Genomic DNA, 16,829 nt, shown 5'->3' with positions numbered 1-16,829 from the left:
ACCTCCTGGAAACCCCTGGGATCCTTCCTAGAATGCTCCAGAATTCAAGCCCTACCTGAAGGTGACTTTCCCTGAATTTCCCACCAGCAAAAATATGCTGGTTAGTAACCACAGAAACTAACCTGCATTCTATCTGGAGAATTCCAGGCTGAATCAAGCTGAAGTTTAATTGTAAGACTGTTTTAGGTCCCTGCTTGTATTAGCTGCCCATTGCTATGGGAGAACATGCTGGTGATGGGACATCTTGCAGGATAATTCCTGCGCTGATGCAGATAAAAATTCCCCACAAGGATTGCTCTGTTGCATCCGCCGATGGCTGGTCTAGTTCAGACCATGGTGCAAACTGAAGATACCTGGATCCAAAAACCTGCCTTTTTAACCTTTTAAAAAGACAAATGGCCATATAAATGCATGCGCAAGGCCAGCCGTTGTATTTATACGTGGCTGAGGTTCTTCCCAAAATAAAATAAAAATGCACGTACCTTGAACCTTATTTTTCACTTCACCCTTTCACCCGGCTGGTAGAGAATGTGCTTATTCGTTTTCTGGACCCAACTCTGTTGGTTTTGCTCCCCCTTGGAAGGGCTGAGTACTAACTCTGTCTTCTGAATTGGTAAGGTTTCAAGAAAAATCATCATCATCAATGTAGAAAGCAGGAGCAGAATCTAGAAGCTCATGCCCATCGGGTCGCTAGATCATCTGTGCTTTCCCCACTGAGCCGAGCAATTATTATTCCTAAATTTGCTTTGCTAAATACAAAGCAGCATATGCAAAGCAGATGCTAATCTCGGCTCTCCATTGTATTCTCAGCTCATCAATTTCCCCTTTGGGGAGAGCAATATCTAAGTAGTCACGGAATATTCCTTCATTTCAGGGCTGTATGGTGTTTTAAAACAGAGAGGAACTTGTTTAAGGATGTGTTAGGAAGGTTCCATTCAGGAACTCTGGAGTTGCAAAACACACTGTTGTCCCACCAGCTTCTTAACGGTGCAAATGTTCAAACGCCGATTTTTACAGGGCACGACTTTGGAAAGAGAGAGATTCACTCGGTTTTATATATGTATGTATTTATCCAATTAATTTATATCGCCGCCCACCTCAAACCGGTGACGCTGGGCGGCTAACAATAATAATAAAAATAAACAATTAAAACGATACAGAAGATTAAAGATAAATGTATTTATTTATCTATCGATCATATTTCTTCACCGCCCATCTCCTATTGCGACGACTCTGGGTACATACAGCCAAGAGATCTTAAAAGACATCGGTGTCAGCACAACCATGAAACGGGGCCCTTTGCACACTCAGGGCCCCAGGCCTGGGCACAAAGCACAAAGGCCTTCTGGAAAGCCAACAGGGTCAGGGCCATCCTAATCTCAGGAGGGAGGATGTTCCAGAGGGCAGGTGCCACAGCAGAAAAGGCTCGTCTCCTGGTCCCCGCCAGCCGACTTTTCTTGGCTGATGGGACCCGGGGCTTGCCCATCCTGCTGGACCAGATTGGACAGGTAGAGACAGCTGGGAAAATACGGTCACTCGGGTAACCCAGTCCCAAGCCACGAAGGCTTTAAAGGTGACAACCAGCAATTTGAATTGGTTGCTTCGGAAGAAAACAAACATTTCTGAAATGGCCTGCCTTCCCTTCACCCTTAGCCTAACCAAACCCATTCATTATCCATTCAGCAATGATATGCATAACATTCAAACATGCCAGGCACATTAAAGAGTCATGAGGCTCAGCCACTGCGCTGTAACAATGCGCAGGGATGAACTGCAACTGATAGGATCTGGGTCCTGGAATAAATAGAAGCTGTTTTTTGTGGCATGAAATTAAGAGAAAGCAGAAAAAGCATCTGCAGGGGTGCCTCCCCTTCGTGACCCTCTTTTGTGATTATTTCTTACCGTGGGCACCTAAGTGGGTCATTTCAAAAGGAGAGCCTCAATCTTTTATCAGACAAGCCAACACTGCTCCAGCAAGATGTAGAATTATTGTGTTGGAAGGGATCGCAAAGATCATCTAGTCCACCCCCGTGCAACATGCAGGAAAACCAATTAAAGCCCTTTAATGTCATTGGTGGGGACCGCTAACCCAACATTTCTTCAGGAGTTCAAGGTGACAACCAGACCATGGTCTCCTTCAGTTTTTCCCCATCCCAACAACCCTGTGAGGTCGGTTGGGCTAAAAGAGAGGGACTGACACAAAGCCACTAGTGAGCTTCCGTGGGCCTAGTCCACACCCCTATCCACACACCACACTGGCAAACAGCAACACAACACAACTTCAAGAATGCTGTGTGGTGTGTGGTTAGGGGTGTGGACTAGGCCCACGGAAGCTCATGGTGTGGTGTGGCCTTCATGGTGTGGTTTCTTTGATTCTGATCCAGCATGTCATGCTAACTTGGCCAATTGTAGCCTAGTCAACTGAGCGATAAGGAAAGCTCATTTTCATGCAATGTGTGGACCATGACCTAGATTATTTCAATAAGCCACACTCACAAAGCAAGTAAAGTATTAGTAACTAGACTGAACTGACCATGGTCATATTGAAGAGGAACACTAATATTAGGAAGTAGAGTGTATGACAAGCTAAAATTCCACTTGATGAGTGGTCTTCTGCAGGGACACATCCATAGAACATTCCAAAATGGTTTGCCATTGCCTTGTTTCGGGACAATTTTCAGTTACAGCTCTGGGTTCCTGGTGGTCTCCCATCCAAGCATGAACCCAGTTCAGTTCTGTTGAGCTTTTTGAGGTCATGCAAGAGCGGGCTGGACTTGTTCACATTGGGCTTCAAAAACAACCTCATCGTCTCCCCACGTTCTGTCTCATCCTATTAGAGAGTGAATTGTGGCTACATTCTCTGCACCGTTCTTCTCTCCGTGGTGATTCTCTTAGCAGTGACCGTCACTGCTGCCATCCTCTTCATGAACCACTACCACCCGCCGGTCACCGAATCCCCACCCATCATCAGCACCAATCCTGACGACGCCAATGCTTTGGTCACCATTGAGAAAGCTGACAGTTCCCGCATCAACATCTTCATCGACCCCAATTGTCCGAGCCAAGCCAACAGTTTCATCCGCTTGGAGAGCCTCCAATCGTCTCTTCTGCGTGTTGTGACGGACCACGACGCGGAGACCAAGTCGTCCAAGGGACAAGAGAGGGCCTTGCTGGTTGGCCTCTCGGATGAGGTCTCCAAGCTGCTCTCCCATGCCACGCAGCTCCGAACGGACTGTGAAAATTTGAAGAAGGGGCATGGCACCATAGGGCAGGAGCTGAACGCCCTCCAGAATGAACAAGGGCGCCTCATACAGGTGAGTAAAAGAAGTGCCGTTGCCAAATACGAGGTTCACCTAACGGGGTAGATTAAGGCTTTGGGTTCAAAGGGAAACGGGTACTTTGGAGGATGTGTATGTCAGCCTTGGGATGTAATCCAGGGAAGAAGCATCTCAGTAGTACTAGCTCTATCTTTATTGTAAGGTCACATTAACAAAAGCTTGCAACTCTGAAAGTTCATCTCTCCCCCTTGCCTGTACAAGCCAAGAAACTAGGGAGGGTCCCTTCTGAGATGCTTCCCACGTCCTTTTTCCTTCTGTGGGCTCAGCTGCCTCTTATCTGACTGTTGCCTAGGCTGCAGCTCTTCCTCCTGTCTCCCAAGGTCATTCCCACATTCCATTACAGTGTGGAAGCTGGAAAGGACTAGGGATATGATAGGAACAAGCGAGCCATGAAGGGAGGAAATGGAGAAAAGATCGCACAGCCTTGAAAGAGAAAAAAAGTGTGGAAGAAACTCAAAATAACTTTGCCTTGATTTGATGGGACAGAGAGAAACTTGAATGGACTTTCCTTTTTAATATTTTTATTTAAAATACAAATTACAAAACACACAACCAATAATAGCAATAAATAAATAAATAAATAAATAAATAAAATAATTCAATCAAACCACCAAAACATAACACATTTAACTTTATAACTTAACCTCTACGTGCACCCATCACCCGTGGGACCTATAACCCTCCTTATCTCTTTACTTTCTTATTATCACACATTTTTGTTATTAATAATTCTTAATAAGCCCTCTTCTCCAAAAAGATAATATATATTGATCTGGTTTTACTGCCTTTCCTTTAACAAAAACATATTCCAGAAATTCCCCCCATTTAACATCAAAATTGTTCCTTTTCACCAAACGCTTTTTATATTTTAGTTCACATGCCAATTGATCATTAATAGCAATATTCCATACTTCTTTAAACCAGTCTTCAAGCTCATACTCATAATCCACTTTCCATTTCTTAACTATTATTAATCTTAAGGCAGTAACACATTTTTTATCATCTCTTTCTTTTGCCACTCTAATTTCATATTTCCAAAATTTAACAATAATGCAATTTTTGGACTTCCAAAAAGCAAGATGGCTGGGAAACTGCAAATGGCAGGAACTTTCATGATTAATGCCAGCCCTTTGAGGTAGGGCAGGTGAAGAAAAAGGCATGGTGGGGATTCTAGGAATGTCCTGTTATTCTATGCCTAACTGCAGCAGAGGTGCAGTAGCCCCAACCAGCAGCCTAAAGCGACTGCTGTTTTCCTAGGATGGACAGCTATCATTCATCCCCATGGTTACCTTTTCTATTAGCTAAGTACAGACAGAGATCCAGCCGTTGATCGTAGGACTGGGTTGCCAGACCCTTCATCATCTTGATAGCCCTCCTCTGAGCTTACTCCAGTTTGTCCTTTTTGAATGGTGGTGACCGTAAATGGAGGGGTTGAAAGCCAGAATCAACAGGCAGGATCGCATCCAAATCCTAGTTGCTGGTCGTTCTGGCCTTCAAGAGGGAATTCCCCTTCGGAGTTAGAACCTCACTTCTGAATAGTTACGGCTTTACTTCTCTACTCAACTTGGATCTTGGTCTTGCGGGAACTGGAGAATGATTCAGTCTGTAACTCTAGACCAGTGTTTCTCAACCTCAGCAATTTTAAGACACATGGGCATCAACTCCCAGAATTCGCCAGCCAGCAGGCTTTAAGATGCGTGGACTTCAACTCCCAGAATTCACCAGCCAGCAGGCTTTAAGATGCGTGGACTTCAACTCCAGAATTCTCCAGCCAGCAGGCTTTAAGATGCGTGGACTTCAACTCCAGAATTCTCCAACCAGCATGCTTTAAGATGCATGGACTTCAACTCCCAGAATACCCCAGCCAGCATGCTTTAAGATGCATGGACTTCAACTCCCAGAATTCCCCAGCCAGCATGCTTTAAGATGCATGGACTTCAATTCCTAGAATTCTCCAACCAGTGTGCTTTAAGATGCATGGACTTCAACTCCCAGAATTCGCCAGCCAGCATGCTACAAGATGCATGGACTTCAACTCCCAGAATTCCCCAGCCAGCATGCTTTAAGATGCATGGACTTCAACTCCCAGAATTCCCCAGCCAGCATGCTTTAAGATGCATGGACTTCAATTCCTAGAATTCTCCAACCAGTGTGCTTTAAGATGCATGGACTTCAACTCCCAGAATTCGCCAGCCAGCATGCTACAAGATGCATGGACTTCAACTCCCAGAATTCCCCAGCCAGCATGCTTTAAGATACATGGACTTCGACTTCAACTCCTGAATTCTCCAACCAGCATGCTTTAAGATGCATGGACTTCAACTCCCAGAATTCCCCAGCCAGCATGCTTTAAGATGCATGGACTTCAACTCCCAGAATTCCCCAGCCAGCATGCTTTAAGATGCATGGACTTCAATTCCTAGAATTCTCCAACCAGTGTGCTTTAAGATGCATGGACTTCAGAATTCCCCAGCCAGCATGTTGGCTGGGGAATTCTGGGAATTGAAGTCCATACATCTCAAAGTTGTAAAACCACTGCTCTAAACCATCATCAGCCCCTCACTTGTATACTTTAAGGACTCAGACCTGGAACAGCAGCTTCGGAAGATCCTGGAACACCCTTGGTTCCAGCCCTGGACGCTTGGACGTCGTTCTCGTTTCCTGGCGATTCTTCCACCTAAAATGCCAGATACAATTCAAAGCACTAATTATTCTTTACCGAGGCGTATGCTTTACAAGGGCATATTCTGCTCTGGATTGCAGATATTTTTAAAAAGAAGATGAAATGCAAAGTCCTCACTTTAGCTGCTTGCAAATGTAAGCTTTCTTTTTCGAGAGAACAACTGTGGTTTTGTACATAATGGGTTGTGTTTCTTTTTTTAATTTTGTGAGGCCATTTGCAAAGCTTGCAGCTGTTTAATCTTGTGTTGCTCCCGTGCAAAGTTGCAATGAAACAGCTCCAGAATCTTACCTCACTCGGTCTGCTTTTAACTGGAAATTGTGCACAGGACCAACAGGGCAGCGGAGATTGTTCCTTTTTTATACATATAACAGCTGTGTTTGCTAGAACTGATTTCTCTTCTCCATAAATGAACTGCAACTTTTTCCTTAGAAACAGGATATGGAGCCTAGGAGGAAAAGATAAAGGAAACATGATCAGAACGGGGCACCAACCAGAAATTCAAAATTCAAAATTGTGGCTGGAAAAATGGGTGTGTGTGTGTGATATTCCTCCAAATTTCTCTTGGAAGTGGAGAAATTCTCCAATAAATCTAAAATTTGGAAATTCGTCTTTGGGGCTTTTACCCCTTTTGGTAAAAGCTTACACACTGCTTTCGTCTTAACGAATGGAAAATCGAGCGGAATTTCTGGTGATATGATGGTCACAGCCATGGGGCTTTCTTAGCAATATGGAACTCATTTGCTATTAGCTTCTGTGATATTTCTTTGACTGAGGAGTTCCTGGTGGTCTCCTTTCCAATTAATAAACAGGCTGGACCCTGCTTAGCTCTAAGCATTGCAAAAGGCAACAAATTTCTCCTCCTCCTCCTCCTTGTATGAAAACTCCGCAGACATAATTCTATTAAGTCATCAAGAATCGAAATGGAGGGAGGTTTTTGTAATGCCAAACCCTCCTGAGGTCTTTCCTTGGGTTGGAACCAAAGGGTGGGAAGTCACAGATATCAACGACAGCCTTTCTTCGCACATCCTAAAAATGTTTGGCTCCTTCCTTGCAAAGGAAGCTGCCAGCTGGGGACAAAAAATCAAAACAGTAGCCAAAATAGAATTATGCAAGATGAAGTTTCAGAACCACTGTATATGTGATTCCTGAAAGCTTGGGGTGTCTTCTCAGAGACCTCCAATCAGGGTTAGTGTGACAGAAGGTGAAAATAATTGAATGCTTGATTGGAGAGCCATTGTGGGCACTGTAGTTGTTTTTAATTAAATTTAACTGTCAATAAAACAAAATTTAATGTAGGGTTTTTGTCAGGGTTTCATGTATTCCTTTATGGATAGGACCCCTCTGCACCCCCAAAACAAATTTTTAACAGCTGAGTAAAAGTGGTTATAAACCCTAATCTCAAGGAACAGGAGACAGGATAAACTAAGTGCTGGCTTGTATTTTTATTCCACATTAATAATTATTCAACAATTGCTGTCTATGTTCTATCTGCTCCACTTCTTGTCCGGGGAAATTCAGTCTGCCTATTTTTGCCCCATTGCTACAACTACACTAAATAGTTTTTAATTTATTTTTTAACCAAATTCATATGGCCACCCATCTCAAAAAAAGCGACTCTGGGTGGTATACAACAATCAGATAAAACAGCAAATATATAAAAAAAAACAATCATTATAAAAATATAAACAATCATGATTAAACATTAAAAGATTATTAAAAATTGAAAATATTTAATATTTAAAATATTTAAATAGTTACTCGTGACAGTCAACATTCTTAAGAGTTTGCCTGTCTCTGGGACATCTAGAACTTAAATCTGAATTTAAGATCACTTTTTTTGGCGCACACGGAAGTCTATGCCTGGGTCCAAATGTTAAAGCAATGTAGAATATTCAACCATAGATTTCACTTACTCAAGTTGCTCAGATACACTTGGGCAAGTTTTCATTGGCCCTTAAAAGACAAAAAAAAAAAAATGCATTTAGTGAATTAATAATAGACTACTGCAATGCACTCTACGTGGGGCTGCCCTTGAAGAGTATCCAGAAGCTGCAGCTGGTTCAGAATAAGGCCATGCGAGCAGTTTTGGGGGTCCCAAGAATGGCACATATAACATCTTCGCTGCCCGAGCTGCATTGGGTGCCAGTTTGCTTCTGGGTCCAATTCAAGGTGTTGGTCATCACCTTTAAAGCCCTACATGGCATGGGGCCAGGTTGCCCAAGGGACCATCTCACCCCCATTACATCGGCCCATTCCACCCGGTCAGGCAGAGAGGGCATGCTACGGACCCCATCCATGACCCTTGCCAATTGGCAGAGCCCAGGAAGAGGGCCTTCTCTGCGGTGGCCCCCGCTTTGTGGAATACGTTGCCCGCAGAGGTGAGGCAGGCCCCCACTCTCCAGGCTTCTGGAAAGGGATGAAGACCTGGCTCTGCCATCTTGCATGGGGTGTGAGGAGGGATTTCCAACCCTGGGGGTGGTTAGCACCCTGAAGATGCTCCCTGGAATTTAAATTAAGAACTTTTTACCAATGACCTCTTGGAATACATTATTTACTTAAGGTTGTTTTTATTGCTGGCATTGCTTGCAGGGTATTTTAATCTTTATTTATTCTAGTTTTACTGTAAACTGCCCAGAGTCGCTCATTGAGCTAGATGGGCGGTGACTAAGTTCGGAATATAAATAAATAAATAAAAACAATAGCATTTAACACCATCGAACGACAGCATCTGCCTATCCCAGGTCCTTGGGAAGGACTCAGTAGGTGGATAAAAATGCCAGATCCCGTCTAAACATCTTAAACATCATACATATTTTGGTCTTTATTTATTCTAGTTTTACTGTAAGCCGCCCAGAGTCGCTCTTTGAATGAGAGGGGCGGTGACTAAATTTGAAATATGAATAAATAGAACAGAACAGAACAGAATTTAACACCATCAAACAACAGCATCTGCCTATCCCACTTCCTTGGGAAGGACTCAATAGGTGGATAACAATGCCAGATCCCGTCTAAACATCTGGCCAGCTGTGTGACCAACAACAACAACAATAATCCAAAGCTAAATTGGACAATCTTAATAGAATTTGTATCCCATAGCTGATCTGCTATATGGGTAGGTAAAGGGGGAATGTGCAACTGAAAGACATGGCAAAGCAAAAAAAAGTTAATGCTTCTTGCAGAGGAATATGGAAAATATTTCAAATTAAAAGCTATCAAGCCCCAATGCTCAACTTCAACTGTTTGATGCTCAAAACCCACCCAGAATCATCTGCACAACCCCTTTTGAACCTGAGCAAACGGTGTTGAGCTGAAAATGTTTTCACCTGGAACTCTTTTGACACCTTCCTCTTACCTCATTCAACTCTAGCAACGTTTTACAGTTGGAACAACTGCAGATCTTAAAAACATCCTAAGTATGTTAACAGCTGCTGTGGGAAAGGCAACAATCTTGGTTCCAGCAAGAGGTTAAACGGCTTTTATTTGCAATAAATTGCAAATTTGGAAGTGTTTTGCTTGTTTAGAATATCGCTTTGTTCATTGATGTCAATTTTCAGTCACTAACCCAACATCCTGGAAGGACTGAAATGTTCTCCAGCAACTTTCCAACTGCTGCCCTCTCTTAAGCCAGAGTAGTAAGCATTTATTCTTCTGCATAGAAACCAAAACAATTTATCGTCTGCAAATGGAGACAATTATAGTCAAGGACAGAGTCCACATAATATTGGCAAGCATTATTCACGGAAACTGTGATAAATATCTGTGTTCCCTAGTAGACAAGTCGAGTATCTCAGTTTCCTAGCTGGGAGGGATATGAAATAAGGAATATTGCCTCCCAGATGTTTGTTGGGCAACGATAAAAATCAAAAGCTTAATCCAAAGGCCACATCAGTACATTGACCCTCATCGAGAAGTTGGTAGAAATGGCCAATGGTTTTTAAAGTGTGGGGTGCAACTTCTAAAGAGAAACCAGCTATCTTTTGCGCTAATGTGACACATCTGAGCTTCCAGATAAGCTGATAGGCTGGAAGGAATCCTTCCTTATTATATCTGGATTTGCTTCACCTCGTAAAAAGCCACGTGTGGCACCCCCCAGCTTGGCACATTTTTCTGGCATAATAAATGAACAGCATTTTCTCTTTTAGCTTGTAATGGGAATTCTCTTGCCAAAATTCAGCAAGCCTTGGCTGTTTGGGGGCTGTTTAGAAAAAGAAGGGAAAAGAGAGTGAAGGATCAGGGAATGCTTGCATTTCCCCCCCCTCCTTCTTTATGCAGTTGCTTTCGGAAAGTCAGACCAACATAGCAAGGCTGGTGAACTCGGTCAGCGATATTTTGGACACTCTGCAAAAGGACCGCAGCATCATTCGACCACGAATGAAGGCTGACCTTCAGAGGGTTCCATCTCGGGGCACACGGCCAAAAGGATGCTCCAACGGTATGTAAAATCCCCATCTTTTCCTTCTTTAGCCAGCAGTAAAAGAGGAACATAGATCGTTTTCATTTTTCTTCCAAATTCAGGAGAAGCATAATCAAATAAAAATATGCACTTCCCAAATTACGATAACCATCAGTTGAGCATTATTCAAGTTGAGTTTCAAGACTTTGAGGTTATAAAGTATCATTGTCCTGTCAACTTCATTCCTGAGTTCAGATGCAAACAGGAGTAGCTGCACACAAGATACACTGCGAGTAGCTGTGCATAAGATACACTAGGAGTAGCTGCACACAAGATACACTAGGAGTAGCTGCACACAAGATACACCAGGAGTAGCCGCACACAAGATCCATCCCTGTGAAACTGTCACTGCCAAAGCCCATGTCCTGTTCCGGCACCCATCATTTGCAAGGCAGACTCCCTACAAACACTTAACATAGACTTGGTTCTTGTGTATCAGCATAAAGAGAAGAAACGCATCAACAAGTATTGCCAAAGAAGAAAGAGAGTTGCATGAGTTGGCCAACACTAGATCTCATTGTTGTTTATTTGTTCAGTTGCTTCCGACTCTTCGTGACTTCATGGACCAGCCCACGCCAGAGCTTCCTGTCGGTCGTCAACACCCCCAGCTCCCCCAGGGATGAGTCCGTCCCCTCTAGAATGTCATCCATCCACCTGGCCCTTGGTTGGCCCCTCTTCCTTTTGCCCTCCTCTCTCCCTAGCATCAGCATCTTCTCCAGGGTGTCCTGTCTTCTCATTATGTGGCCAAAGTACTTCAGTTTTGCCTTTAGTATCATTCCCTCAAGTGAGCAGTCTGGCTTTATTTCCTGGAGGATGGACTGGTTGGATCTCCTTGCAGTCCAAGGCACTCTCAGGATTTTCCTCCAACACCATAGATCTCATTAGCATCAATTAAATAGAAATGTGACCCTTCATGGTCATGGAAGACCATGACAAGATGATCTCTAGGCCCATTCAGTTCTCTAACTGATGTGTGGGGCAGTCTGCCATTCTCGCTTAGCAAGTAAGAGATGACCTGCAACAGGATCTGGTGTGATGGTCCTTCAAAGAGAGGCTGGGTTTGAATAAAGGAGGACCTTCCAGTAAATTGGGACAACATGTTCCTCCTAGTCTTTTCCTCCATGTCAACCACAATCTCATTCTTGAGTCACGAGTCATGGAAGAAAAGTATTAATTCAGAAACTGCATTTCTGGAATGACACCACGGTGCCTATTTGGGCTTTTTCAACCCACACTGATCCCCAGCTGCTTCAAAAGGAGACATCCATCATTCCAAACATTGGAAATTTCTGGCTTTTGGGATACTTCTGAATGGGAAATCAGTGTCCCTTACCATTGGCCATAGTGGGTAGAACGTAAGAACCGCCAGGATGTCTCCACTCTGGTCATTTCCTAATCAACTAATCAACTAACTTCACTCTGGCCTTTTCCTAACCATCCACAAACCACCCTGGCTTGTGAATCCGTTACACTGACATCCACCCATCCACCCAACAAAGATAGATCCCAAAACCACGACAGAAGCATGTTCCCAGTCCTAAAATGGGCCCATTACTCCTGTTTTTAGAATACATTTCACTTGAGATTAAATCTGGGTTGACTGTTTTTCATAAGCCTCATTGAACTTTGCTCCTGAAATCCGATGTTGAGGTACCTTTTAAGAAATGAAATAGAACCCTTCAACTGTATCACAGGATGTCCATCTGTGGCTGAGAGACTGAAATACATGCTCTTTGTGGTTTGGCAAAGCCAAGGGAGAAATGTCTTCCTGCTTCATCCGTCAGTTCTGAGCTATCAACTCATGGCTTTATTCCTCCTGCAAATGAACCCTTAAAAGTTCATCTAGGGCCTAGGAACCAGTAGGAGGAAAGGCGTTTTAGTGATAGCCAATTAGCACAGACAAGGGAGCCCCACTTAAGAGCTCAAACAGTGAGGCTCTAATCTAAGCCACTAATTAGCCTCGCCTCCTGACTCTTTGTCCCATCTTCCTGATAAACTTATCCTTCCATTCCATACCTTACTACAGGCTCCCGGCCTCGGGATTGCTTTGATGTCTATGCCAGTGGACAACAGGGGGATGGGATCTTTTCCATCTTCCCCACTCACTACCCTGAGGGCTTCCAGGTTTACTGCGACATGACGACAGATGGTGGAGGATGGACGGTAAGAGACCCATCACCTCCTCGGCTGGATCTCTGCCGCTGAGCTGAACCCATCAGGGTTGAAACCAGAATGAGAGCAAGCAAGGGATGCTAAGGCTTTGTAGGACCTAACAAGGGAATCAGGGAGAAATGGTGTTCTTTCTTGATGGAGTGGTAAGGAAATTTAGTTTCCGTGTTACCTTGAACAACAAGCAAATGGATTCCTGGACTATGATGAGTCTATGAGGGGAGAATTAAAAAATGGGTCTTGTTCTGTGAACCCATTCATCTTTGATTCTCACAACCATTCCTGTTCTTCAATGATGGGCAAATGTCAAGTTTATGAGAGTTCCTCTTCCTTCCTCCCCTCCCTCCCATCTCCTTCCTTCCTTCCTTCCTTCCCTCCCTCCCTCCCTCCCTTCACTTCTGCTAGACATCTAACCTTCTCCGACATTTGGGATAATTTTTTTTCTTTTTTTACCCCCAAAAGTCCATCTTAATTTTGAAAAAACAAATGGTAATTGCTACCATGACCACATTTGGTTATATTTTGGGGGCCTTAAAAATAACAAGCAGAAAGCAAACCTCTACTGGCTTCATCATGCGGGTGTAAAATAAACTAATTTCTGGAGAACAGCAGATGGGAAATAAATCTATACAAGTGTAAATGTGAAAGATTGCAATAATATCAACTTTATTATTAATGGATGTGGCTGCATAGGCCATTTGCAGTATAGAAAAGTAGGTGTTTGATATGCCAGTAGAGTTAGATGCTGTGGATATGGTTGAATTGCTACAAAATATTCAACATAATGAGACTTGATTTGCTTTAGCTTAGAATTCTAAGTGGTTTATAAAACACAGTTTAGATCAGTATATTTCAAACTTGGCAACTTTAAGATGTGTGGACTTCAGCTCCCAGAATTCCCATGGCCTTCAATGTGTGGACTTCAACTCCCAGAATCCCCATGCTGGCTGGGGAATTCTGGGAGTTGTAGTCCACACATCTTAAAGTTGCCACATTTGAAAAACACTGGTTTAGATGCTATCTCACTCCAGATTTTGCTGCCTACCGCAATCAAGCCTCAACTGACTTCCCTTGTTGATCTCACTCTGAGCAGGGCAAATGTGTTCATAAGACAGAGTTTGTTTAGCTCCCTGCTTGTATATATCTTACTAAATTTTAAAACTAGAAATCAACTGAGATGCAAGGATTTTAAGTCCAGAGTAATCATTTCTTTCCACAATCATCTTTTGGGTGATGCTCAAAACTCAGCAAATCCAAACTTCTTCATATAGCAATAAATTCCAAAGTTGGACTACCTAATTCAAATTCACATTAATATTATTCAGCCTTATTACTCTTCGTAAAAACCATGGTTGCAATATTAGCTGAAAATGGGACCACAACAGAACAAGCCCAAATCATAGGTGTCCTTTCAACTACAATTATATCTCCAGCACAAGTCTTCTGGAGTGGGCAATCATCACGATCATCATCATCATCATCATCAGGTTGACATCCAACTCTTCTGCTGAGATTTCCAACAAACAATCGTTTATTGTAAAGTTCCTGCAAATTGCCATTATCTTAGTAACACTGAGTGATACTAAAAAAAGAGTATAGATTCTGAATCTTCCAAAACCATTTTCATTTTTTAAAAAAATCTGCAGGCTGATATACAGAACTAGCTGTGCAAGACATTGATCTAACAGTCTTAATTTAAAAGTGGGCAGATGCCAATCAAACATCAGGACAGATTTCATGCATCAACCTAGCCACTCACAATAATTTGTCAGGTGGCAGGATTGCACAAAGCCTCTTTCACATCACACACACAGACAGCTTGTTTAAGGGTGTTGTCTACCCCACAATTAACTGGGTCTGCAGCAAGTACCAAGGCACAACCCACGGCTTGCAAAGCATAACAGCTGGATTCACACAAACAAACCACGTTATAGCGTAGCATGCCATGTGGATTCAGCCTAAGGAAACTTGATTTCCCCCACTCAAAAAGAAAAAGCAGTTTGACGATGCCATTTTCCAAATTACACAGTTTCCAAATCAAGAGGCAGTGAAAAACAGCAGCAGAGGCTGCAGACAGAAGATTATCTCCTAAATTAGAAACTGGACTTTGCTTAACAGGATTTACTTTGAAATTGTCATGACAAAAATAAAAGGGCCGCCGCACCAAGCAACACAATTGCAGTGCAAAATGCAAATCTTCCATTGCCCTCCAAGGCACTCATTTTGCCTAAAGCACCACAAGATTGCTGAGGAAAAAAAACCCCAATCCAAATCAGTTTATGCCCTGCTGGACTGTTCAAATTTAGGGCCCGATTAAGGGGTTAAAAGTTAATTGATGTCTCTTGTGCTACATCCATTCCATCAACCTTTTGGCTTGCCATTTTCTGACCCTGTTTGATGTCGCTGTTTATTTTTTTCTGGGAGAAATGTCCCCCCAACATTGTCTGCTGGAAATTCAGGGATCAGAGAAGCAGCCTGGCATATTTCTTGTTGTGTTTGTCAAAGGGAAGCTGAACGTTAGCAGCTGTTACGGCCAGTTTTGACAAATGACAGCCTCTTGCTGGCCTCGTGTGAATCTGAGAGCTAAATAAGATACAGCTTGGTTAGTATTTGGATGGGAGACTATCAAAAAACCCAAAGCTGTAGGCAGGGGTAAGAAGTTTTGTTTTTAAAGTAACAGAGGCTGCTACAACTTCTGCCATCTTGCCAAAATCAATCTGGTCAAAAATCAAGAACTGCTTTCTGCGAAGTTCCCCATGAGCCAAACTTGACTTGATAGAAACTTGATCCCCCCACCACCACCACCAACAAAAGGAACAGTGAAAAAGACGAAGTCAACAGTTGCAGAGTTGCTACAAGAAACTAGGAAGCTGTGAACCAGGAATTGTGGCACTGAATTTAGCCATCCCGTTTAATCACTGTAATTATGCTTTTTGGTCCCCATGATTCTCCCACCTCTTTAAAAAAAATCCACTTAAAGAAAGAAGTCACAAATGTCTACAGGTGTAAATTACCGGTGTTCTCGTTCTTTCGCCTCAAAGTTTTACGAAGAGGTGTGACCAGCAGGCAATTTAAAACACACAATCTGTCTCCAGACACTTTGCCATGTCACTTCGCCAAAATATCTTTTTACCCACACTTTTAATGGCTTTTTTTTCACGCAATTACACTTAAAGGAAAATTGGGTTGCACAAATGGAGACATTGATTTTAAAAAACACCTGACCTTTCTCATTGGCAACATCGCAGCCCTGTATTAATTTGTTAATTAATCTTTTCTGACAAGTTCATTGTTAGCACGAACGCAGGCTTGGTTCTGCTTCGGAGAAGGCAAACTTTTATGAGCAGAGCAGCTCAGTTTTGAAAAGAAAGCCAGAGTAAATTAAATAATGGATGTACAAACATTGATTGAAACTACCTCCTGATGCATCCACCTCTTTTCTGTCCCTCACTACATGTAGTCCTTGCTTAACAACCATTTGTTTAGTGATGGTTTGCATTTACGATGGTGTGGAAAAAACTGACTTATGACCAGTCCTCACACTTATGACCATGGTCATGTGATCACGATTTGGGTGCTTGGCAACCAGTTCGCATTTATGACCATTGCAGTGTCCCATGGTCGTGTGATTGCCATTTTTGACCTTCCCAGCAATCTTCTAGCAAGCAAAATCAATGGGGGACTGTGTGATTTGCTTAACGACTGCATGATTCACTTAACAGCCACCACAAAAAGGTCGTAAAATCAGGTTGGATTTGCTTAATGACTGCTTCACTTAGCAACTGAAACTCCAGCTCCAATTGTGGTTGTTAAGCGAGGACTACCTGTAGTATGGCTGGAAAAACTCACAAGTGCAACTGCCACAACAGATTAGTGTCATACAACAAACAAATCTTGCAGCTTTTCCTACCAGTTCTCATTTCAATTTGCCTTGGAATGTTTTTCAATGGGCGAGAGACCTTTGCTTCAAATTCTTCTAGGGGTTTTTGAAGTTATTTAGAGAGGGGCATTGTCTGAATTAGGGAACCACATGATTACCTTTTCTACTGCTTGGCTCACTGGAGAAGGAGCGGTGCCTGCCTTGTGTTTCTTGGGCTGACCTTGTTGGGTGTCAGCCTTACGCGGTAGACCAGACAGGAAATACGACCAGATGAGCTAAGTCTACTTTATGGTAAAGTTACATTAA

At 43.0% G+C, this 16,829-nt stretch overlaps 1 protein-coding gene across 1 annotated transcript in view; it reads left to right on the top strand.

Annotated features, from left to right (window-relative positions):
* FIBCD1 (fibrinogen C domain containing 1) overlaps positions 1–16,829 on the top strand; it is a 65,221-nt gene that overhangs the window by 30,112 nt on the left and 18,280 nt on the right. Inside the window, exons 2-4 of the mRNA XM_063316106.1 lie at positions 2,838–3,314; positions 10,294–10,453; positions 12,501–12,637. Of these exons, the coding sequence (XP_063172176.1) occupies positions 2,838–3,314; positions 10,294–10,453; positions 12,501–12,637 (774 nt within the window). The remainder of the gene's footprint in view (positions 1–2,837; positions 3,315–10,293; positions 10,454–12,500; positions 12,638–16,829) is intronic.

Source organism: Candoia aspera, chromosome 16, assembly GCF_035149785.1.
Source record: "Candoia aspera isolate rCanAsp1 chromosome 16, rCanAsp1.hap2, whole genome shotgun sequence".
In the NCBI taxonomy this organism is placed as follows: domain Eukaryota; kingdom Metazoa; phylum Chordata; class Lepidosauria; order Squamata; family Boidae; genus Candoia; species Candoia aspera.
Note: the sequence above shows the minus strand (reverse complement) of the source record. Positions and strands in the feature narration are given on the sequence as shown.